Below are 25,033 nucleotides of genomic sequence, written 5' to 3' on the forward strand. Positions count from 1 at the left end.
CTAACATAACTTTATGGTTTCCTGTGTAGTTCCCATTCCCAAGGGAATTTTGTGATTCAATTAACCCATGCTACTCCCTGATAATGTAGCTTTCTGATGAAAGAATTTTTCAAATCAATCCAGTATTTTTAGAGTTTATTATTATTGTATTATAACAGTTATCTTTGTATTTATCAACATATATTTACAAATATTATCGTAAATGATCAGAATCATGATGAACATAAAGGTAAAGAGTACCTTCTAATTCTGAAAATTTTTAGTGTGGTTGAATTAGGTACTTGTACCGAATCGTAAATCTATGGGTTGAACTATTTATAATTTTTCTATGGCTGTACAAATATGTAGTGGAATTAGACAAAATAGTCAGTCTAGAACAGTGGCGTGCATGAGATTTTCACACATTATTTATTTATATGAACAGTAATACAAATGGAAATTTAGTTTTCCAATAGAACTAGTATAGTGGTTGAGAATCATTCTAATTATGCAGAACTTATTTCTTATAATAAATCTTAATGAAATGAATTTCTTGCAAAGCAGTCAAGATCATTAATAGTCACAATGTACTAGGTCCCATGTAGGCTTCATTCATATAAGTGATGTATGTAGATCTATGAATCTATACATATGTATATAAAGCTGATCCTGGGGTAAATTGGTCTTAAGCAAAGACTATATTAATACATAAATAAATTATATTCTATTGATTTCATATCTATTATATGTTTAAATAATAACTTGGTTTTTTCAAGAGTCTATTAATCTTCGGAACGGTTGAATTGATTTTAATGAGACTTTCAGTAAATGATAAAAGTTCAGTTTTAGTGAAAGTGAGCTTTCTGAGCAACGTACAAGCTACTTTTTATACAAAAAAAACCAGTTGTCAAAGGACTGCTTTCTCATCTAAGTTTTTTAATTTATCATGAGGGTGATGAAATGAAACAACTTTTTAAAAAACATTGTGTATCAATGAGAATATTACATTAGTGAACTATACATAAATATAGGGGTTATTTTAGGGTACATCCAGAATTTCTATTACAAAGTAGTAATTTGAGAACTATTGATCCATAAAACAAAATAAAAATAGAATCTATAAAATGTAAATTAACAATGATATATAATTGCATATCAAAATGAGTATGTTGTATATCACTTTGATTGATAAACAAAATACAAAATATATAAACACAAATTTCTATCTCAACATGAACATTACAGAAAATTAAGGGCAATTTCATCATTGAATAGTGGCTGGACAATAGGTAATGTACACTATATATTACACAATCTACACATCATCCACGTAAGATAGGAAATTCACTGCATGTACCCCTCATCCTCAATTTGTAAAATTGAATATCACTAAAAACTAATCTATGCCACTTTAGCACGCATAGCCGCTCGTTTGCCTGTGACAGCCTGGAAACCAGATTTGATACTAGCCACTGAGCAACGTGATCCACACGTCTCGCACTGAAGGAAGAAAAGCCGAGTATCTTTTTGCAAAATAGTGTCAGGGGAGCGACAGGTGTGACAAGTTACATACTCTTTAATGTATCTTCTCAAAACATTTTCTATTTGTTTCTGTTGGAAACGGCCCTTAATGATGAGCTGGCTGTTACCATCTACTGAGCCACTTGTACCCAATTCTGCCAGCAAAAAGTCTAATAAATGTTTTGGCTGACGGTGAAGTGTTTTACAAATTTCTGTGAAATTTGCGAATGATGTCTTCTTTGTACCAATTCTGACCACTTGGGGTGGTCGCATAATGAACTTCTGCTTCTTGCCGGACACCATGCTGGGATTCTTTTCCCTCATGATGTCAAACACGCGTTCGAGAAGTTCGTCATATGAGTAGTCGCGATCGCTGCCGACCCAATCGCCATGCATGTCGTCCTCCTTTTCTTGATCTTCGCTCTTCAAATCATCCTCCATCACCAGTTCGTCTATGGTTTTCTTCTTTTTTTTCTTCTTCCTAGTGAAGTCTATATCCAGATCTAAATCGTCGACCATTTCTTCTTCTTGCTGCTCGGGTTCTTCAGCTGGGGGCTTCTCATCCTTAGTCTCAGGTAAAGCATTTTCTAACTCATCTAAATTAAAGAAGGTCTTCTTTTTCTTTTTCTTCTTTTTACCGAAATTGTCCAAGTCGAGGTTGTCATCCTCGGGCACGTCGACGTCACCGGATTCGGCAGGCGCCTCGGCACTCGTGGTTTCGCCTTGCTCTCCAGCCAGCGCAGCGTCTAAATCAAAACCAGTCTTCTTCTTCTTTTTCTTCTTTAGTGACGGGTCAAATATCAAATCCTCATCCATTTTGGGGCTTTATTTATTAGTCAAAGCTTGAAACCAGTCACCAAAACTCTGTCGAATAAAATCTTTGGTTATCACATACAATTGGCAAGTGAAGAGAAGGCAATCAAAGACCAACGACCAACGAGATTTATGGATGAGGAACAATTTGTAATTTAATCTGTACCGAAAAAATGTTGCCTATTATGCTTAGAATTTCCATTATCAGAAGGTTCATTGTTTTATTATTCATAATAAAGTACACTTTTTGATTATTGTACACATTCGTAATGCAATCGTGTAATTTGTATATATTACTGATGATGCATAATAATTATAAATTTACCATAACTAACTAGCGACAATGAAATAAGATGGGAAACAACCTTGAAAGAAACAGCATTTTTGACATACTTTGTGGTAAATGTTGGAATATGGCAGCACCTTTGGATACAATGTCAAAATTAATAATAAAAACTAGGTACGTTTGTTTCTTCTTAGGTAAGTTCTTTGTCTGTGGTTAAAACAAAAAGTCAAAAACCTATAATGAATAATGATACGAAGTTTGGCGCGCATGTATTGCTTTTATGGTTTCTAAGTCTAATTTTTCCTGTAATGTGTAAACCGATTTGCCTGATTTTGTTTGGAAGCCGAAGCTATAGTTGTATACGAGTGACAAAAATATTTTTTATTTATGTTGGTTAAAAAACTGCCTAAAACAAAATATTGCATCAGCTAGTTTGACCACAGGCACAAAATAATAGATACCACAGGTAATACGAGCGAGCATCTTCCTTGCAAAATGTGTGTTGCTACAAATAAACCCAGGATAAAATAAAAGATGCCCGCGACTTCGTCCGCGTGGAAATTAATATAAGCTTTTAACTGTTTCACCGTCGTAGAGTTTGAATTTAAAAATTCAAACTCCTATTTTATTTGGTATTTTTTTATACCAATAAATTAATTTCCATATAAACTTTCAACCCCTTTTTTACCCCCTTCTATTTTTATTATGGTGTATTTACCAATACCAAAATACATCTTGATCGGTTCAGCTGTATAATTAGCCGTGAAAAGGTAACAGACAGACAGACACACAGCATACAGACTTGCATTTAAAATATTAGTTTATATTATGTAGATTTAAAACCGTATGTTTAAGAAATAAAGTCTGTTATAGATTTGTATGTGTAGTTCTTGTGTGTACACTTCATTTTTTTTTTTAATTATGCTCACTATTTATATTTGGGTGATCATAAAATAGCGTAGTGTGGAGCGTTGATGGAAAATGAAATGGACCATAAATGGGCCACTGAATATTATAATAGAAATAGAGTACCGCTATCTATAAAAAGATCAAAAGATATTCGAATAATTTGAAATTGATTTTGATGTGCTCAAGGGTTCTAGAAACTGTTATGCATAGAACTGGACAACGAATCTTTATTTAGCCGTTTGTAATCGAATCGCCTCAGCTCGTTTTTTTACAGAGTCGTATAAAGCAATAAAATAATAGCGTCCATGATATTCTCTTTTTTGAGAGAATGCTACGGACGCTAATATTGCGTCTATTAACTTTTCTGTCTACGAATTAAGGCATTCATGCCCAAATAAAAAATAAGGTACACTGTCAGTGACAGTAATAGTTACCGTTTCAGTATTTAATAGATTCTTTGGTCTGTATCTTATACTACTCTATTTTCTGTACTCTGTAGTCTGTTGGTCCGTAAAATATGTTCCTTGGCCTTGGGGCTTGGTCTGTACTCTGTGGTGTGTTGTGAATGTAAAATGTGATTTTGTGAAGTGAATATTTTTATTTTGTCAGATCTAGAATTTAGGAACGAATAACCTATCTTTGAATAAGCAAGCTTAAAGACTATTTATTTTTAACAGACGACAAAGAAAAGCTTTAACGTATAAATACAAAATGCAGTTACTCAGTGTTCATAGAACTTTTCCTAGATTTAAGCAGTTAATTTTCCGGGGATATAGTCAAGCTGTCCAAATTCAAAACGAGGATTATACCGATGCACCTGTTTATCCTCCAATATTAGACTTGAGTTTACCAGCTAAAAAACTACGCACAAGACAGTCCTTACACAAGAAAATACAAAACATAAATACAGTTGAAGAAAAGCAGATTGCTCTGAATATGCCTCGCTATTACGGATGGCAAAGCATAGTCTTGAACGAAAACAAAATACCTTTTAATGCTATGCCATTAGTACAGCATTACACAAGAACACATTTTCAACTGTTAGATAAACTTCCTGATATATATGCTGAGTCAAGTGCAACTGCTGATATAGTATTACAAGAAATAAAATCTTGTATTGAAGAATGTATAGTAACAGAAAATGAAGGTGTTGAGTAGGTGTCATTCATGAATTTTTTTTTCTTTTTTTTAATTAAATATTTGCATTATTTTGAATGTGAATATTCCCATCCCATCCACTTAGCCACTGCTCTGTTAATAATGGTAATTGGATACAATTTATTGATGATACAATACTGTAGACACAATTTGTCTGAATAATAATTGGTGAATTAGAAATTCTACTCAAAGATTCTAATATGCTTGCATGACTTATTTTAATTGATGTTGAGTATACAAATAATTTGATGTAATTCATAATGTTATATTATTTGTAGGCGTAACTTCGTAACATCCTTAAATATACCTGAAAAGCAGCAAATTGCTGATGCCCATACAAGAAATATAGTGAAACAGATTAACAGAATTATATTGAACAATTTGACAGATAAAGTCTCACATGTTTTGTCTTCACAGGTAAGACTTAAATTTTGCTATTAAAATTACATCCTACTATCCTACTCCTACTAATATTATAAACGCGAAAGTTTGTATGGATGTTTGGACGATTGTTACTCTTTAACGCCGCTACTACTGAAGCAATTTGGCTAAAATTTGGAATGGTTTTTTTCTCTGGATGGATGGACAAAAAAAAAGTTTTCGGAAATCTTGGGCAACCATGGATATGGTTGCCCAAGATTTCCGAAAACTGATGATTTTAATGATATGAATGTTTGTTACTCTTTCACGCCTCGACTACTTAACCGAATTAGCTGAAATTTGGTATTGAGATATATTATAGCATGGATTAACACATAGGCTACTTTTTATACCGGAAAAATCCGTGGTACCCGAGGGATTTGTGAAAAACTAAATTCCACGCGGACGAAGTCGGGGGCGTCCGCTAGCTAGTTAGCTGACGCCGCGCGGTTTCACCTGCATGATTTCTGTTCCCCTAGGAATACGGGAATAATATATAGCCTATAGCCTTCCTCGGTAAATGGGCTATCTAACGCTAAAAGAATTTTTTAAATTGGATCTGCAGTTCCTGAGATTAGCGCGTTCAAACAAACAGACTCTTCAGCTTTATAATATTAGTATAGATAACTCAACCTTCTAACATACATACATAACATTTCCTTATCATCTAACTCTAATATTCTTTATTATATATTTTAGGTTGATTACAATCCCCGCCATGAAGCATTTTGGTTTGTTGGTGGTGTTCAATTACCAAGTACAGTGCTCAAATGGAGAAAAAAACAGAAATATTATAAAAACAGATTACATGAACCTCTAGATAGGCCTGTACAATATAAAGGTACTAATCACATACAGACAAATGTCTTACTATTATTTTAATATACTTAGGAAACAAATTAGAATCAAACTTGATGTTTCAAAAGTAGTGTAGGCACACTGTGAATAATGAAGCAGTTAAAGTCATTAGAGATTTAGACTTGTCATTAGAGTATTAATAATATTATTAATAGGGTAGACTAATGTGTATTTTTTTTTGGTTTTCAGGTTCCCCATTACTTACAATAAGAAATCATTTGCCTTTAAAACCCATTATACCATACAGTGAAATAGAAAATCCTGATTTCAAGGTTCCCAAGTTTTCACACTGTCCAAAAACTGTAGGATACTTTACTGAGTTCAGACATGGAACCAATATCCCAGGTAAACATACTTTTGTTTAGGTTTGATTTAATTTAAATACACAAAAAAAATATCAAAAAATTGCTTGACTAAGATGAATGTAGTGTATAGTATATAGGCATAGCCAAGATCTGATTTTGTGATAGGGCTGGATTAAGGAGGTGTAAGGGCGGACTAAGTCGCCAGTGTCCACTAATATAAAATTATAAACACATTATAAAATCCCTGCAGATGACGCTATTTGGAGATCTAGACCAGATATCTTCCTTTTGTCCAAACAAACTAAGCGAATAGTACTTGTAGAGCTTACTGTGCCGTGGGAGATTAATATTCTGAAGGACCAGAGTATAAAAGTGAATAAATGTTATGATCTAACAAATGAACTAATTTTTTAAGATACATTCGGGTAAATAAGGTCAATATAAACTAAATTATACAAAATGATATAGAAGCCTAACTATAATCATCAATATATCAGCAAGGGTTTCTTAGTAATTCTTTTAAATTATTTTCAGGGTTTTGGCCTGGAGATTTTGACGAGTTTGGTCTTTTGTCTTTCCATGGTCGAGGACATATTCTTGATAGAAAAGACTCATTTGGGCAAGAGGACAATTTGGAGGCATTGCATTGCCAAGCTATCCAAGCTAGCTTTGGATGGTTGCTTGCGCAAGCTAACTATCAGGGATTCACAACATTCAATGACTTGACCTATCCACTAGTCACACAGACTGTTGTAACTGATGGCCAAATGGTTTCTTTTTATGCTTATCAATTAAATACTACTGTAATACATAGTGATGAAGTTGATATTAATCCAAAACACAATATTTGCTTTGGAACAAAACCTATGAAGTTATATGAAAGTATTGAAAATGGAAGTGTTAAAGGCTTAAATGAAGATGTATTAAAAATGTTGATACAGTTCTATTTAAATGCTCCAGAAGAACGTGATCACGAAATGAAACCTTATCTTGGAAAAGAAGAACAGATCATAGCTGATATTGAAGATGATAACAAACGCTGTTGGTTAGAATCTACATACAAGCATTTAGTATCAAATAGGCCAAAACATAACCTAATTCCTGAAGTTTATGACTGGGAAAAGATATACAAAATACAATTCAATACTCGATTCTATGAAGCTAGAAGAAGACCTTTTGAACTAGATATTAATCCATTCCAAAGAAGATTGGACGAACATTTGCCACCATATATACCAAAAGTTTTAAGACCATATCCAAAATCTAAAAAGAAGTTTGAAACAACTTACTATCCTAAAGTGTAGTTCTTAATTTATTTAGTTTGTATGTAGATTTATTAAAAATAAAATCTTATCAGTTAAATCTGTTTTATTATTAGTTTTTCGTCCTCAGACTGGCTTGAAGAGTAAACAAAGACCTTGACCTGGCTATACCATACATAGCCTTTTCTTGATGATTACTGTTTATCAACAAACAAATTAAAAATGAGGGTATAAATCACTTGTCTTGTCACAGCTTATTAATCATGAATATTTTTAATGATAAATAAGCTTAGAACAATTAGATACGGTTAGGTAATATAATAAACGTAACATTTTATAAACAAACTATACTTAATTTAAAATAAATAAGTTATGAAATGACATGCGTTTTCTACCTTCATTTCTAATTTAATTGTTGGTAAACAGTACTCATCAAGAAAGGTAGTATAGACTACTGTATTAAATTCTCTAGCAGGACTTCAGTTCTTTACAAGAAGGCAGCAAATTTGGCAGGGCAGGGAAACAACGGGAGCAGTGAAGTGGAGCAAACCTGTGACAGAGGCATTGGCGTACTTAGGATTATTTTCTAGAGTGTGCCTGGCCCCCGACATCAAGTCTAATTAGTATCATAATAGAATTCCATATCGGTTGCCCAGAATCCTGGGGTGGGCACAAGTCCATTCTAGGCTGGGGACGCCCCCACCCCCCTTTTTTTCGCCTATGGACAGAAGTTTGTCAAAACTATATGATCATGATCATATTTTCGATGTTTCATTGGTGTCTGTATTACGATTTCTTTATTATTGTATTGTGTGTAGTGTTAATATACAGGATATATTTATTGGTATAAAATATTTTCGATGTGTCTTTCCCTCTCCATAATACACTGTAATCTTTGGTCCCCCTTTAAAAAACGACAGACAATTTTGTCGGTGAATTTATTTAGGTGCGAGACTAGTCCATTTGGAATTAGTCTGAGTGTAACATACATGTTTAGTCTATGGTAAAAGTAGTACCGTAGAGAACATAGAGAAATTAGATTGGTCTGAGGTAGATAATAACAAATAAAATATGATGGTTATATTAAACGTGGCCTATGATGTATAAAATAAAATTATCCTTTTTGTAGTAAAATAAAAATCAAAAATATGTAGGTAACTGGTCTCATTCGCAAACAAAACATTACAATTTTGACATTTGATTTGATCATTTGACAACCTAAAATTATGTACATAGTCGTAAACAAAGAGCAGAAATGCAGCCAGTATTCTTGCCACCATTCCACGTGGGCATGATTTGTATAGTTATTAGGATAAGTTAGCTTAAGTTTCTTGTATTCTTTCTCAAAAAAAAAAAAAAAACACAGTAAATTAATATGGTCGTAAATCTATGTTTGACAATGACAACAATTGACAAATGACATTTACAAACATGTGTGAGACATCAGACATGTGTTGTGTTTAAAAAATACAAGAAGAAAATCATTAAAACTTTAACTTTCATGTTAGAAACTCAACAATTACTCGTATATTCGTAAAACATGAAGAATTTATGTTTGTGGGATGTCTCCACAAGGAAATATTCAATAGGATCTACAAATTTTTGTGCTAGCTACGGTCACCATCAGGAATCGTCAGCCGGTGAACTTTTTGTATGTTCATGTAATCTACTTGTCAGCAATTTTGATAATAGTGGTGAAATTAAATGGACAAAAGATCTCACTGATTTGGTTTCCGCGGAAAATGCACCTGTTAACATAACCTATTTAAGCTTAGCCAACTGTGTGAGCGTTGGTCTCGTTAATGGCGAATTGATCACAATAAGCGACCTTGGAAGCAATTGCGACTTGGCGGGCACATGTGAAAATGGATTATTGGTTTGTACCTTTAAAAAATAATTAATATACACACATTCATACTTACAAGCTCATTTAGGATTAGTAGGTACCAACTTCCCTACACATCATAAACATTCTATAAATTGCATTTATAAAGCCTTAAAATAAAAAAGTATACCTTAAAATAAATCCATTCCAATTCACAAAAAATATGGTTAGATTTATATCAGTATTTACATTTATGTGTATGTTGATGTTTCCAGGCTATGGAATGGAGTCCTGATCAAGAGTTACTGGTACTTGTCACCAAAGACTTAAATGTAATCCTTATGTCTTATATGTATGACCCTATAAATGAGTCAAATTTAATAAACAATGAATTTGGAGAAAAACAGTTTATCACTGTTGGGTGGGGTAAAAAAGAAACTCAGTTCCATGGATCAGAGGGAAAGCAAGCAGCAAAATTAAAAACTGAAGTTTTTGCGGGTAAGTCACCTGATTTACTAGTAAAAAAACTTTGTTTTTGTATACTTTTGACTCACTCTCACATAATATCAATTGGAATAACATCACCTTTGATGGAGCAACACTTCGTACAACATGCAAGGTACAAGTCCTACAAATATGAATATACATCGCCCTGCACCTGTCATACTAAAGCCAAATTCAATGTGAAATGTTTATCAACAAAACATTAAAATTTAGGGTATAAATTCTAGGGTAGTTGTCTTACACCTTATAACATTTTTACTTGACTTATTTCTAAATTCATCACAGTTTTGATTAATAAGCTTAGAACAGTTTTGTATAAAACAGTACATCATCATTTCATAAATTAGGTATGAAATGACATGCATTTTTTACTTTTGTTTTTAATTTGTTTGTTACCATTCCACATTCACTTGGGCCTATTTGGGAGGTGTTATGGCTCAAGTGTCCATAATCCAAAAATGCTTAGCAGCGTACAAATATTTATTTAAAAGGAATTATCATTTCTCTTTTACTATACAATTATAATATTTTTCATAATACATTTTTTAATAGGTGAGGATAATGAACTAAACAATAAAATAGTAATAACTTGGAGAGGAGATGGTACTTTATTTGCTGTGGGTTTTGTCATGGAAGGCATCAGAAGGTTTAAAGTTTTTGACAGTGATGGGAACTTGCAATATACAAGTGAAAAGCAGCCAGGTCTTGAAGCCAATCTGTCGTGGAGGCCAAGTGGTAACTTAATTGCAACTACACAGAGACTACCTGACAAATATCAAATTGCATTCTTTGAAAAAAATGGCCTCAAACATGGAGAGTTTACAATACCTGTTGAAGAGACAACTGTTGTTGAGGATTTGCACTGGAGTTTTGATTCAGAAATATTAGCATTATTATGTAGAGACACTAGTACAAACACCCAGAAAGTTCTGCTATTTACAAGCAGTAACTATCATTGGTACTTAAAGCAAACACTATTTTTTAATGAAGGTCAAGCTATAAATACAATTTTGTGGGATAATGATTTTGATATAGCTAATAATAAAAAGTTGCATATAGTATTACAAAATGGGGAGCATTACATCTACACATGGATATGGGGCACAGATCACAGTAAAGGTAGAAGTGACTGTGATGATGCTGTTGTAGTGGTTATAGATGGGAAGAAATTGTTAGTATCAGCATTTAGGTATACAACTGTGCCTCCTCCCATGGCAAATGTAGAAATTGAATTAGACTATGACATTGAATCAGTGCATTTTGCGCCACAGAATGATACAGATTTGAATTCAAATTCATTTATGGTTAAAACAAACAAACAATTTATTTTTCTAGAACAGTCTCTTAGAAATCCATTAAGATATGAAGTATCTGAAACAGTAGCTTGTGATAATGTAAGTTTTCCATTTAAATGCTATAATTGGTACTGGTTAGAAGATAAAACATTTTTGTGCACATCAGTTGACAATGATGGTTCTTATCACTTAGTTCAATACAGCAAATATGATGGTAAAATAATACAAGAAAGTTCACAACCTCTGCCATCATCAGTAACAAGAATACAATGTCATCCATCTTTACCATCAGTTGCATTCTTACAATTGACTACTGGAGAAATCATAGAGTACAGTTCTGAGGGTACTATTACACCTCAAATATATTGCTTTTCCGAGGCATGTCCCAAGTTTCATGTTTTGCATGTAGATGGTGTTGTCTACTTCTTGGGCCTTTCACATAAAGGATGCCTGTATATGAATGACAAAATAGTTCTAAATAATGTAAGCTCTATATCTGTTCACACTAGTTTTTTGTTGCTAACAACTTTAAAACATATCCTCCTTTGCATTGAACTAACAAAATCTGGCTTGAACTGTATTGAAAAATATGAGAAAGTTGACAATTCAGATGTTTATAAAAGAAAAATTGAACGAGGAGCTAAGTTGGTTGTTACTGTCCCAAATGGAACTAGAACTGTTTTACAAATGCCCAGAGGAAACTTAGAAACCATTGAACCTAGACCTTTGTCACTTAAAATCATTGGAGAATACCTCAATCATTGCAAATATCATGATGCCTTCGATTTAATGAGGAAACAAAGAATAAATCTCAATTTGATTTATGACCATAATCCTAAACTTTTTACAGAGAGTATACCTGTATTTCTTGATAATATACAGAATAATTCATGGCTAAATCTGTTCTTGTCTGACCTTGAAAATATAGATGTCACTAAAACTATGTATTCAAGTTGCTATCCTGAGAGAAAAAATAATGTAGGGACAGCTCAAGGAAAGATATACAATGTGTGTGACATTTTTATAACACATATAAATAAAGCAGATGACTATGCTTATAGAATACTACCACTGTTAACAGCTCTTGTTAAGAAAAATGATCTGGAAAAAGCATTAGCTATAATAAACAATCTAAAAAAGGAAGAGTTGAATAAGGTTGATATACCAGTTTCTTCTGATGAAGCACTAAAATATCTATTGTACATGGTCAATGTGGACAACCTATTTGATGTTGCCCTAGGGATGTATGATTTTGACCTTGTTCTACTGGTAGCTAATAAATCACAAAAGGATCCCAAAGAATATGTTGCTATGTTAAATGAATTGAGTGAAATGGATGAAAATTATAAACAGTTTACTATAAATAAACACTTAAAGAGGTTTGAAAAAGCTGTACAATGCCTTGCAAGATGTGGACCAAACCGACATGATGAACTAAAAACATTTGTTAAGTATCACAGTCTTTACAGAGAAGCTCTAGCACTTTTTTCAGTTAATGAAGATATATACAAACAAATGGCAGATGATTTTGGTCATTATTTAAAATTAAAAAAATTACATATAGAAGCTGGTATAATTTATGAAAGAGCTAATTGTTATGATAAAGCTGTTGAATGTTACAAAGACGCATTAGAGTGGGAACTTGTATTAAAATTAGCTCAAGATAAACCTAAAGAAGAGTTTAAAGAAATATGTTGGTAAGCATTAGGTTTGTTTTTTATTTAAATACAATATTGAATTTCAGTAGAATTTAATAGAAAGTAATTATGACAATCAATTTTAGGGACCTGGCTAATGCACTAAAGGAAGAAAAACGACATAAAGAAGCATTAAAAATTATAGAACAACTTGATGATGAAGAGGACATAATCAATTTTGCTATTGAGTGTGGTCAATTTAAAGCAGCTTTACGATTTTGTACTAAATTTAACAGGCCCCAATTATTAGGTATGTTTAAAAATGTAAACTTTATTCTATAATAACATATAATATATTATATTAAATTCTCGCCACATCTATTTTTTCATGATAAACCAAAATAATAAAAAAAACACAAAACAACATTTGCCTGGTCATCTAGTTACATGTTCAAATAAATGATTAGTAACTAATTTATGTTAGAATAAAACAAATCCTATGTTGCTGTAATGTATGTAATGTTCCAATCCATTGGTGAAAAAATCTATAAATTTTTTCAAAAAAAAAGGTGTCAATCATTGATCCTATTAAAAAGTGGATGCACAATCAGCGACCAAAAAAACATCCCCACTCAATGAGTGTCAAATAAAACTTCTTGGCACTCAATTCAAATAGTCGCATTTGCAAATCCAACCTTAAACTCAATCCTTAAGGTTGAATTTGCTCTGAATTTGGGATTTTAATATTGGACTATATTGTAAAGGTGTAATTTTCTTTACCAATAATTCTAAAACTGTCAAAGCAAAATTGGCCAGTTTTTAAGTAAAATTTTCTACATGATTGTGCGTCCTTTACTTAGTACTTTATCACGTTAGGTACTGTGATGTACACAGTACCTTGATAAAGTATAGGTAGAACAGTAGTTTATAAAGTAATTTAGTGTTTTCTATGACTAAAAATAATTTATTACTTAGAAATGTTGTTTTGCAGATGAGACTTTGCTGCCATCTTTGGTTGAAGAATTTGCCAATACAAAGGAACTAATAGAAACCAATTCGGCAAATTTCGATAAATACAGAAGCCGCCTACAGATAGTAAGAGATACGAAAAGAAATAAACCTGTCGAACAATATGACAATATATGTCATATTGTTCGACAGGTTTATGGTAATAAAGACAGTGATTTATATTCAGATGCAGGTAGTACTGTTGCATCTTCTTCTGGATCTGGGTATGTTTTATTTCTATATAGATGCATTTCATATGTATACTAATATTATAATGAGGTAATGTCTGAATTTATCTACTAAACCGATTTTGAAAATTTTATTACCACTAGAAAGCCACATTATTTGAGTACATCTATACTTATTTTAAACTGGTCGAATTTTATACATTTATTCGCAATTTGAGATTTTACTTATACCATATTTTGTAATACCAATCGTTACCGTGGCATAACGGACGCCAGCGCCATCTAGAATCTATACTTATAATATAAATACTTTACATTTTGTACATTGAAGATATTTTGAAAATTTTTGTTGGGGGGCATTATATAATCAATACTGAAGCTAAAAATATTTTTTTTCGTCTGTCTGTCTGTTCGTGTTTTTTTGTTATTTGGGCATCATGCTGAAACTACTGAATGAATTCAAATGAAACTTGGCACGGTTTAAGACCATAATACGGAGAAGGTTATAGGATACTTTTTATTGCGAAAATTAAACAAGAAAGGGGTGAACTAGGGGTTAAAAGTTTGTATGGAACGTCATTCATTTTTAGAGTTAATGTTTTAAAAATTTGTTCATAAATCATAAACATAATACTAAAGATAATGGAATTCAAAAATTTTTAAAATTCAAACTCTAAAGTGGTGAAATAGGGCTTGAAAGTTTACATTGATTTCCTCAGGAAATTTGCCGGTAGCGGCGTTTTGTGGTTGTGGCCGGTGGCCATTGGCGGAAGCCCTAAGATGAGCACCACTTTTCAAGTGACAAGACAAAGTTTTCAAGTTTGTCCACCAAAAACTACCTAACAGATACAGCTTTGTTTTTATAAAAAAATGCTAGTTTTTCACACTATAAGTGTTCATTAATTTCACAGGCGCACTTATCGTTCAAGTAAAAATAGAAGGAAACATGAGCGTAAAGTGGCATCTCTAAAAGAAGGTTCGCAATATGAGGACACCGCTCTCGTCATGGTGTTACACACCTTGATCGTATCCACATTTGAATTGAGGATACAGGTTAAGGAAATCAATATTGTGTTGTCTTGTCTTGGTAAAGACTCGGACGCTTTGTCACTTCAGGTGAGTATTTCTCAATATATTCCTATATATTTCTTTAATTTTCTTAACAAGTGACTAATACAGCCTCCGTGGCGCAGTTGTATGCGCGGTGGATTTACAAGACGGAGGTCCTGGGTTCGATCCCCGGCTGGGCAGATTGAGATTTTCTTAATTTGTCCAGGTCTGGCTGGTGGGAGGCTTCGGCCGTGGCTAGTTACCACACTACCGGCAAAGACGTACCGCAAAGCGATTTAGCGTTCCGGTTCGATGCCGTGTAGAAACCGAAAGGGGTGTGGATTTTCATCCTCCTCCTAACAAGTTAGCCCGCTTCCATTTTAGACTGCATCATCACTTACTATCAGGTGAGATTGTAGTCAAGGGGTAACTTATAAAGAATAAAAAAAAAATTAATAATGTTACGAACTAGGGTTCGAGGATTTGGAATTAAACACCTGGTGACTCGTATGAGACTTTATTCCAAACGTAGGCAATTCGTAGTCCAAAATCGTAGCCGAGCTCAATATTCACTTATATCGCTGGTAACACTTGATGTTATTTCCCTTCGCTTCAAAAGTCAACTGCTGCGATCGTCCGATCTGAAGCCTATTTAAACCTGTCAGAATGTGTGTAGACCATTCTGGAAACGCTTGTTGTTAATTCCACGAAATTCTACGTAAACAAGGCCATAAATCTTTTTATCTCAAATGGTAAACAACCCGACATGGGCCAGCTATTATTAACCTACTAGCGGACGCTCGCGACTCCCGATTTTTCCGGGATAAAAAGTAGCCTATGTGTTAATCCAGGCTATAATATATCTCAATACCAAATTTCAGCTAATTCGATTCAGTAGTCAAGGCCTGAAAGAGTAACAAACATTCATATTATCAAAATCATTAGTTTTCGCAAATCTCGGGAAACCATGGATTTTTTCGGCATAAAAATTAGCCTATGTGTTAATCCATAGTAAAATCTATTTCCATTCCAAATTTCAGCCAAATCGCTTCAGTAACAACAAACATCTAAACATCCATACAAACTTTCGAGTTTATAATATTAGTAGGATAGTAGGTATGTCTGTAGTAATAGGGTTCTCCTTAAAAGTTATTGTTAAAATTCTTACAAGTTTTATCGCTTGACTACAATCTCACCTGATGATAAGTGATGATGCAATCTCAGTTGAAAGTGGGCTAACTTGTAAGGAGTAGGACGAAAATTCACTCCTCTCGGTTTTTGACACGACAACGTATTGGAACGCTAAATCGCTATAAAAAACTCCTATTAATTAAAAAAAAAACTTTTAACTTACGTTTATTAGTTCCTTTTATTGATTGTGTTTTTAATTTGGTGTATTATTTTTAGTTAAGCTTAGAAAAAACATTAAAAGTGATGAAGGAGAGTTTCAAAGAAATTTGGAGTAATGAATTTACATTGGAAGCAACAAATGCAGCTATTGCAGCAGAAAATGTACCAGATGGGTGTAGTGTAATCCCTCAGGGAATGGCTACTCTAGGTTAGTGATTTCTAGTTTTAATTAAAATTAAATTAAGTATTTAGTGATGTGTGTAACATCACTAAATAACATTCGTTTTTAAACTTAAAATGCCACATGAAACCACAGGCATGTCTCTCAATAAGTTCAATTAATACACCAGTTATGGTAAAATGTATAAAGGCTCAATTCTATAATATGTACCATCACGTTAAACCAATATTTTCATGAATAAAGTATCATTCATTCATTCATTCAAAGTTTTTATTAAACGCAAGTTAGAAAAGTCGTAATATAATGTTAATGAATATATAAACGACAAAAAAGCTTGGAAATGAAACTTGACATGACTGGCTATTTATACACCTATTGTTAAATGGTGATAAACTAAAAAAGAAAAATCCTTTGGAACCCTCATAAATTTCATTTTAAGTTTTCGAATAATTATTATCACCATTCTCTTATAACATTAGTACCTGAGGTTTCGAAAGTGTTTCTAAACTAAGCCTAATTGAAATAAATATTATTGACTTTTGACACTATATCTTCTGTACACAAAATTTCACACACACATCTTTTGTACAACAACATTTAAATTGGTTGTTTATTGACTTCCGTTTTTGGATTTTTTTTCCACCATATCTATACTATAATGTTTTGATTTGATCAATCAAAACACAAAACAAACTAGGTAGGTAAAGGTAATTTGAATGAAAATCATTTTTCAAAATCTTGAATCACGATTTTATTGTTTTCCTTTTTTTTTCAGATTCACATTTGAGAATAGCTCCAGTAGTGCAAGATATTCAATGGAAACTTGATGGGCTGAACTTGTAATACTTTACAGATTTGGCAATTTATATGTATATTTTATGTACATATTATTGTAAGTGTTAATTTTAAAATGTATCATATTTTTGAAATATAAATAATGTACATTCATTTGTAACTTTGTTTTCAATGATACTTTACTAGCAGACTCAGTCAAGCTTCTTGAAAGTTAAGCAAGCAACCAATCGCAATAAAAGCTATCAGCGACAAACAGATTTTAGCCGCTTATTTATAAGATACAAAGTCCACGACATCGAGCCAGAGAAAATCAATGTCAACTTATATTCCCCCCATTTTAACCACATGACCCCTTACATTAGAGCTTTTTGTAACAAAATCTGACTGGTCGTGGTGATACCATGGTATGGTGGTAACATGCTATGTCCGAATGGTTTTTTTTAGTAACGAATGAACTATACAATAGCAACAATATAACCATAAAACTGATCGCTATGGTACACACGTTTATTAAATAAATATTTTTTTTGTTAATAAATATATTGACTTTGCTCCTTTCTTACAAAACACCAATTTCATATGCACGGATCTAATTTATATGTTAATGTATGTCATAAATTAAACAATCATTTCAGGTATTCAAAATTAAATTGTAAATGCGTATTACCCTGAAATAATAATGACATTTTGGAGAACAAATGAAACATTGTACAGTAAAAAAATCCTTAACTAAAATGAAACTTATGCTACTAAACTCATTAAATCTTGTTTTTTTAATGAGACACTTATCATCTAGCACTGGTTTGCCACAAATACAAATATTGGAGTTATCTAATAACTCTACTAAGGTCTTTGGTAATATGTTAGGTGCATATGACAATTTATTCTCTAGGACTGCTTTTGCTGCAATATGAACTAAGCTGTTATAAAACTCCCACTGTGTACCATATTGTTGTAGTCCTGTTTCTTCAGGTGTAAAATCATTTAATGATATATCTAAGTGCTCTAATCCACAGTGTTTCAAACTATATGGTATATACTGCAAATTGTTCTTGGACACTGATAGATACCTGTAAACAATTACAAAAAACATTTATAAATTTTAAATTAGTGGCTATAAAATATTTTTAACAAAATAATTTAACTGACTTAAAAATCACAAAAATAAACTAAAAAGCGAAAAATAACATCATATGCTACCTTTTGATCACTTTGAAGGTTTAGTGTGTGTGCATAGTGAACGAGGGCGCCACAGTACTGCGTTATTTTCATTTTAACACAAATTTAGGGAAATGACGAGGTAATGAGGTAACATAAAAAAAACTTATGCGTCAAACTAATAACCTCTTCATGTTTTTTGAAGTCGGTTAAAAAGTGTATGCAATGGCTCTAAAACTTAACTCCTAATAAAAAAGTATCTACAAAAATAACACCACTTAGAACTACACCAGAAGCTATTGCATGAATTATAACATTCATACCTAACAGAACAAACAATAATTAATTAGTCTATTCTTACCTTAAAGTACTTATGCGACCCAAAGAACTTGGTAATTTATTCAAAATATTATTATCTAATTTTAAAGTTATTAAATTTTGCAATTTCCATATACTTTTTGGCAAATCTTCTAATTTGTTTCCACATAGATCTAAAACCTTCAAAGTTTTTGACACCTACAAACATTAAAGGAAGCAATATATTTTTTTAATTAGACTTAAGAGAGTTGTTTTCTCTCCCCCCTTTCTTTGAACCCTTTGAATGTTCATAGTATGCTACTACTCATCCTATTACAGAGCTCAGAGCTATTACACAATCAGAAAAAGACAAAAAAAAAGATTTTCATACATTGGACCAATATTGTATTATAAGACTTACATTTTACAGAAACAAACCTAGCAGGAAAGAAGAATCTTTTGACAGGTAATTGTTCACATAGTTTAATATAACTAAATCCATATTTAGTTGTACTAAACTATGTGAAAGTTCAGAGGTGTGCACTTCATAAGTGTAAAAATGCACTGCCTACCCTAAGGACTCCATTCCATATCTTAATTAAAAACTTTGCACAGACCACTGTTGATTCCCTACTGCATCCCAGCAGAATATAGTACACACTTATTATCTCAGGAAGATTATAACAGTTTAAAAAAACAGATTGGGGTTTTTGTCTTAAATCAGACTATAAATTGCCAATGCCAAAAAAATGCCAATCATTAAAAAACATGCTTGATACCCATATCATGGGGGTGCATTTCAAATAGCCTGTCCGCCATATAGGATTTAAGTCACATGACTATTTTTTTCGTATTCCTGACAGCAAACCCTTTCATTTGATATCCATATCATGGGGGTGGATTGCAAACAGCCAGTTATATATGCCATAGTTAGTTACAAGTGAAACTAATTTAAGAGTGTTAAAAAATAAACAAAATATTCTATATACCTGTATTCCAAGAAGCCATTGCCAATTAGGATTTTTATTTAAACCTAGAGAATTATTAGATAAGTACAATTCACGTAAGCTAGGTAAATTACCTGTAAAGAAAATAAATATCATTAAACCTCTAATTTGTATGATGTACATACTATAGTTGAGCCATATGCAATGTAGAACACATCATGTGCAAGCAGGTGTTAACAACCTATTGGAAACTTCATAATAACCATTAATTTTCAAAAACAAAAACTCCTATTAATTATTTATTATTATTTTTAGTTAAGCTTAGAAAAAACATTAAAAGTGATGAAGGAGAGTTTTAAAGAAATTTGGAGTAATGAATTTACATTGGAAGCAACAAATGCAGCTATTGCAGCAGAAAATGTACCAGATGGGTGTAGTGTAATCCCTCAGGGAATGGCTACTCTAGGTTAGTGTTTTCTAGTTTTAATTAAAATTAAATTAAATATTTAGTGATGTGTGTAACATCACGAAATAACATTCGTTTTTATTATAATAAACTGCCACATGAAACCACAGGCATGTCTCTCAATAAGTTCAAAGCTTTTAGAAAAGTCGTATTATAGTGTTAATGAATATAATATAAACGACAATAAAACTTGGAAATGAAACTTGACATGACTGGCTATTTATACACCTATTGTTAAATGGTGATAAACTAAAAAAGAAAAAACCTGGCCGAGATTGTTGTGGGCTCTTCTCGGACCAAGGCGCGTTTGGAACCCTCGTAAACTTAATTTTAAGTTTTCGACTAATTATTATCACCATTCTTTTATAATATTAATACCTGAGCTGATCAAAAAACAAAACAAACTAGGTAGGCAAAGGTAATTTAAATGAAAATCATTTTTCAAAATCTTGAATCACGATTTTATTTTGTTTACTTTTTTTTTCAGATTCACATTTAAGAATAGCTCCAGTAGTGCAAGATATTCAATGGAAACTTGAGGGGCTGAACTTGTAATAATTTACAGATTTGGCAATTTATATGTATATTTTATGTACATAGTGTTAATTTTAAAATGTATCATATATTTGAAATATAAATAATATACATTCATTTGTAATTTTATTTTAAATGATACTTTACTAGCAGACTCAGTCAAGCTTCTTGAAAGTTAAGCAAGCAACCAATCGCAATAAAAGCTATCAGCGACAAACAGATTTTAGCCGCTTATTTATAAGATACAAAGTCCACGACATCGAGCCAGAGAAAATCAATGTCAACTTATATTCCCCCCATTTTAACCACATGACCCCTTACATTAGAGCTTTTTGTAACAAAATCTGACTGGTCGTGGTGATACCATGGTATGGTGGTAACATGCTATGTCCGAATGGTTTTTTTTAGTAACGAATGAACTATACAATAGCAACAATATAACCATAAAACTGATCGCTATGGTACACACGTTTATTAAATAAATATTTTTTTTGTTAATAAATATATTGACTTTGCTCCTTTCTTACAAAACACCAATTTCATATGCACGGATCTAATTTATATGTTAATGTATGTCATAAATTAAACAATCATTTCAGGTATTCAAAATTAAATTGTAAATGCGTATTACCCTGAAATAATAATGACATTTTGGAGAACAAATGAAACATTGTACAGTAAAAAAATCCTTAACTAAAATGAAACTTATGCTACTAAACTCATTAAATCTTGTTTTTTTAATGAGACACTTATCATCTAGCACTGGTTTGCCACAAATACAAATATTGGAGTTATCTAATAACTCTACTAAGGTCTTTGGTAATATGTTAGGTGCATATGACAATTTATTCTCTAGGACTGCTTTTGCTGCAATATGAACTAAGCTGTTATAAAACTCCCACTGTGTACCATATTGTTGTAGTCCTGTTTCTTCAGGTGTAAAATCATTTAATGATATATCTAAGTGCTCTAATCCACAGTGTTTCAAACTATATGGTATATACTGCAAATTGTTCTTGGACACTGATAGATACCTGTAAACAATTACAAAAAACATTTATAAATTTTAAATTAGTGGCTATAAAATATTTTTAACAAAATAATTTAACTGACTTAAAAATCACAAAAATAAACTAAAAAGCGAAAAATAACATCATATGCTACCTTTTGATCACTTTGAAGGTTTAGTGTGTGTGCATAGTGAACGAGGGCGCCACAGTACTGCGTTATTTTCATTTTAACACAAATTTAGGGAAATGACGAGGTAATGAGGTAACATAAAAAAAACTTATGCGTCAAACTAATAACCTCTTCATGTTTTTTGAAGTCGGTTAAAAAGTGTATGCAATGGCTCTAAAACTTAACTCCTAATAAAAAAGTATCTACAAAAATAACACCACTTAGAACTACACCAGAAGCTATTGCATGAATTATAACATTCATACCTAACAGAACAAACAATAATTAATTAGTCTATTCTTACCTTAAAGTACTTATGCGACCCAAAGAACTTGGTAATTTATTCAAAATATTATTATCTAATTTTAAAGTTATTAAATTTTGCAATTTCCATATACTTTTTGGCAAATCTTCTAATTTGTTTCCACATAGATCTAAAACCTTCAAAGTTTTTGACACCTACAAACATTAAAGGAAGCAATATATTTTTTTAATTAGACTTAAGAGAGTTGTTTTCTCTCCCCCCTTTCTTTGAACCCTTTGAATGAACATTCAAAGAGTAGTATGCTACTACTCATCCTATTACAGAACTCAGAGCTATTACACAATCAGAAAAAGACAAAAAAAAGATTTTCATACATTGGACCAATATTGAATTATAAGAAAAGACTTACATTTTACAGAAACAAACAGGAAAGAAGAATCTTTTGACAGGTAATTTTTCACATAGTTTAATACAACTAAATCCACATTTAGTTGTACTAAACTATGTGAAAGTTCAGAGGTGTGCACTTCATAAGTGTAAAAATGCACTGCCTACCCTAAGGACTCCATTCCATATTTATGTTTAAGGGCCAGGACGTCATTGCTATTTATGTACTGACTTTATTGAAATAAAACAATTCTTATAAAACAATTCTTCTTATATTATATCTTAATTAAAAACTTTGCACAGACCACTGTTGATTCCCTACTGTATCCCAGCAGAATATAGTACACACTTATTATCTCATGAAGATGAAGATTATAACAGTTTAAAAAACAGATTGGGGTTTTTGTCTTAAATCAGACTATAAATTGCCAATGCCAAAAAAATGCCAATCATTAAAAAACATGCTTGATACCCATATCATGGGGGTGCATTTCAAATAGCTTGTCCGCCATATAGGATTTAAGTCACATCACATTTTTTTCGTATTCCTGACAGCAAACCCTTTCATTTGATATCCATATCATGGGGGTGGATTGCAAACAGCCAGTTATATACAGCCAGTTATATATGCCATAGTTAGTTACAAGTGAAACTAATTTAAGAGTGTTAAAAAATAAACAAAATATTCCATGTACCTGTATTCCAAGAAGCCATTGCCAATTAGGATTTTTATTTAAACCCAGAGAATTATTAGATAAGTACAATTCACGTAAGCTAGGTAAATTACCTGTAAATAAAATAAATATCATTAGACCTCTAATTTGTATGATATACATACTATAGTTGAGCCATATGCAATGTAGAACACATCATGTGCAAGCAGGTGTTAACAACCTATTGGAAACTTCATAATAACCATTAATTTTCAATAATTAATTATACAAAGTAGTGCAAACTAATTACATACAAAATGAAAAATATTTTGGCTTGAGTATTGATTATATGTATAATGCCCTCCATTAAAAATTTTATAAATATCTTGAACCTGCTATAGTTTTATTACAAGTATAGATTTCAAATGTTCAATTTGACTACTGCTGAAAATAGTACCAAATGTTATTTACTTATGAAAGTGATCAGAAATGTAGGCTCATTGAATTATGGTTTTCAAAAACATACTCCATAATCAAAATAAAATGATAACTTTTAATTTAAGTGATTTCATCTATCATATTACTTATTAGATGGTTGAGTTACATTCTAGATACCATAGAGTCTTAAACCAAAGGCTTAAGTATAGATGGAAATGCCGTACAATTTTGCTTGATCTCTTAGACGTTTTACGCCTATTACATGAACAAAAATAGCAGGTCTAAGATGTAACAGAAAGAGGATGCAACATTAAATGTCTCTCATTTTAACAGCCCTTGACAAAAACTTACATGGTCTACATGATGATAAAAATACATTTTGGGAAGTCAAAGTCTTACACATGTAAAATTTTGCCGAGGTTTATTTTTTACTTACCAAATTCAGGCGGTATCTTTTCAATTTCATTATTACTTAGACTTAATAAAGTAAGATGGTTCAGCGATAAAATATCTTGTCGAAGACTGCACAGCTTGAGCCCCTCGATATACAGAGATTTCAGAGTATGCGGGAGACCTTTTGCAGGAAACTCAGACCAATTGTTGATAGTTAATTTGGTTGGTGCTACATCTTTACTTTTTACAGCAATTGATGATAAATTACATACTGTCGAGTCCTTTGTTTCATCAGTAATACAAGATTTATGTAAACCCATAAAAAATTTCAATTGATTATCTTCGCTTTAGATACATTTATGATCGAACCGTGGCACTTCAAATATTATTGTAACTTACTTTACCGTTAGATTTTGTATTCAGAGTATTAAATATATATAACTTAATTTTAATTTCGAGTTAACTATCAAATCACTAATCACAATCACAAACGTCGAAAACAAAATTCAAAAATCAAAATCCAATGACAATCTTTATCCATAGATACCATAGATAAAAATAAACTATCTAAATGTCAAAGTCAAGTCTTTATCTATGATTGAAAGGGTTTACTGGCAGTACAGACTACTTTAGTATTTTAGTCGAGTACGAACAATTTTTAGATTTACCGCCCAAAAATCGTTCGTACTCGACTAAAATATTAAGGAAAAAAACATCGATGTTACCGGAATCAATAATAATCGATAATCGATGATCGATGATACTCACGGCCATTTTAATGTACGAAACAAATAATTACGTAATAATATTACGAACGCGTTTATAAAAACAGATTTATTTAATAAATTAATTATAGATTTCATTGTAGTTTAATGTTTATTCAGTGCTAAAATTATCAATGTTTGGTTTGTGATGTATATCCAACATCATCATGAAAAAAATCATTAAAACATTTATCAACATCTCGGACGA

At 31.9% G+C, this 25,033-nt stretch overlaps 4 protein-coding genes across 9 annotated transcripts; 2 read left to right on the forward strand and 2 right to left on the reverse strand.

The window, feature by feature from the left end:
- Positions 1 to 949: 949 nt before the first annotated feature.
- On the reverse strand, positions 950 to 2,427 carry LOC112054031 (eukaryotic translation initiation factor 2 subunit 2). Its single transcript, XM_024093676.2, has one exon. The coding sequence runs from the start codon at positions 2,314 to 2,316 to the stop codon at positions 1,381 to 1,383; it is 936 nt and encodes a 311-aa protein (XP_023949444.1). The 5' UTR covers positions 2,317 to 2,427; the 3' UTR covers positions 950 to 1,380.
- Positions 2,428 to 3,953: 1,526 nt separating this feature from the next.
- On the forward strand, positions 3,954 to 7,611 carry LOC112054032 (28S ribosomal protein S30, mitochondrial). The gene is made up of 5 exons (XM_024093677.2): positions 3,954 to 4,662; positions 4,945 to 5,083; positions 5,786 to 5,927; positions 6,134 to 6,289; positions 6,784 to 7,611. Exons 1-5 carry the CDS (start codon positions 4,220 to 4,222, stop codon positions 7,551 to 7,553), a joined length of 1,650 nt encoding a protein of 549 aa, XP_023949445.2. The 5' UTR covers positions 3,954 to 4,219; the 3' UTR covers positions 7,554 to 7,611.
- A 1,314-nt stretch (positions 7,612 to 8,925) lies between these two features.
- Positions 8,926 to 20,863, forward strand: LOC112054033 (putative elongator complex protein 1). Of its 2 annotated transcripts, none has more exons than XM_052886655.1 (8): positions 8,926 to 9,387; positions 9,612 to 9,834; positions 10,393 to 12,832; positions 12,919 to 13,082; positions 13,764 to 14,004; positions 14,880 to 15,084; positions 20,062 to 20,212; positions 20,700 to 20,863. In XM_052886655.1, the coding sequence occupies exons 1-8, from the start codon at positions 9,052 to 9,054 to the stop codon at positions 20,765 to 20,767; spliced, it is 3,828 nt and encodes a 1,275-aa protein (XP_052742615.1). In that variant the 5' UTR covers positions 8,926 to 9,051; the 3' UTR covers positions 20,768 to 20,863. The 2 variants fall into 2 exon arrangements, with proteins under 2 accessions (XP_052742615.1, XP_023949446.2); XM_024093678.2 differs by lacking the exons at positions 20,062 to 20,212; positions 20,700 to 20,863 and adding exons at positions 16,426 to 16,576; positions 17,325 to 17,497 and having other exon boundaries at positions 8,927 to 9,387.
- LOC112054036 (leucine-rich repeat protein 1) lies at positions 17,307 to 24,700 on the reverse strand. Of its 5 annotated transcripts, XM_052886665.1 has the most exons (5): positions 24,105 to 24,614; positions 23,273 to 23,364; positions 19,789 to 19,880; positions 18,864 to 19,018; positions 17,307 to 18,414 (listed from the first exon to the last, which is right to left on the reverse strand). In XM_052886665.1, the coding sequence occupies exons 2-5, from the start codon at positions 23,289 to 23,291 to the stop codon at positions 17,976 to 17,978; spliced, it is 705 nt and encodes a 234-aa protein (XP_052742625.1). In that variant the 5' UTR covers positions 23,292 to 23,364; positions 24,105 to 24,614; the 3' UTR covers positions 17,307 to 17,975. The 5 variants fall into 5 exon arrangements, with proteins under 5 accessions (XP_052742625.1, XP_052742624.1, XP_052742626.1 ...); XM_052886664.1 differs by lacking the exon at positions 23,273 to 23,364 and having other exon boundaries at positions 24,105 to 24,613; XM_024093681.2 differs by lacking the exons at positions 17,307 to 18,414; positions 18,864 to 19,018; positions 19,789 to 19,880 and adding exons at positions 20,650 to 21,780; positions 22,230 to 22,384 and having other exon boundaries at positions 24,105 to 24,612.
- Between the last annotated feature and the right edge of the window lie 333 nt (positions 24,701 to 25,033).

Source organism: Bicyclus anynana, chromosome 17 (genome assembly GCF_947172395.1).
Source record: "Bicyclus anynana chromosome 17, ilBicAnyn1.1, whole genome shotgun sequence".
Classification (NCBI taxonomy): domain Eukaryota; kingdom Metazoa; phylum Arthropoda; class Insecta; order Lepidoptera; family Nymphalidae; genus Bicyclus; species Bicyclus anynana.

Coding starts and splice junctions, on each gene's coding strand:
- LOC112054031 (XM_024093676.2), bottom strand. CDS start 2,316: ATGGATGAGGATTTGATATTTGACCCGTCACTAAAGAAGAAAAAGAAG.
- LOC112054032 (XM_024093677.2), top strand. CDS start 4,220: ATGCAGTTACTCAGTGTTCATAGAACTTTTCCTAGATTTAAGCAGTTA. Junction 4,663..4,944: donor ACAGAAAATGAAGGTGTTGA/GTAGGTGTCATT, acceptor TATTATTTGTAG/GCGTAACTTCGTAACATCCT. Junction 5,928..6,133: donor TAGGCCTGTACAATATAAAG/GTACTAATCACA, acceptor TTTGGTTTTCAG/GTTCCCCATTACTTACAATA.
- LOC112054036 (XM_052886664.1), bottom strand. CDS start 24,381: ATGGGTTTACATAAATCTTGTATTACTGATGAAACAAAGGACTCGACA. Junction 19,881..24,104: donor AAAGATACCGCCTGAATTTG/GTAAGTAAAAAA, acceptor TTTTCTTTACAG/GTAATTTACCTAGCTTACGT. Junction 19,019..19,788: donor AATGGCTTCTTGGAATACAG/GTATATAGAATA, acceptor TAATGTTTGTAG/GTGTCAAAAACTTTGAAGGT.
- LOC112054033 (XM_052886655.1), top strand. CDS start 9,052: ATGAAGAATTTATGTTTGTGGGATGTCTCCACAAGGAAATATTCAATA. Junction 13,083..13,763: donor TAACAGGCCCCAATTATTAG/GTATGTTTAAAA, acceptor GTTGTTTTGCAG/ATGAGACTTTGCTGCCATCT. Junction 15,085..20,061: donor CGGACGCTTTGTCACTTCAG/GTGAGTATTTCT, acceptor TATTATTTTTAG/TTAAGCTTAGAAAAAACATT.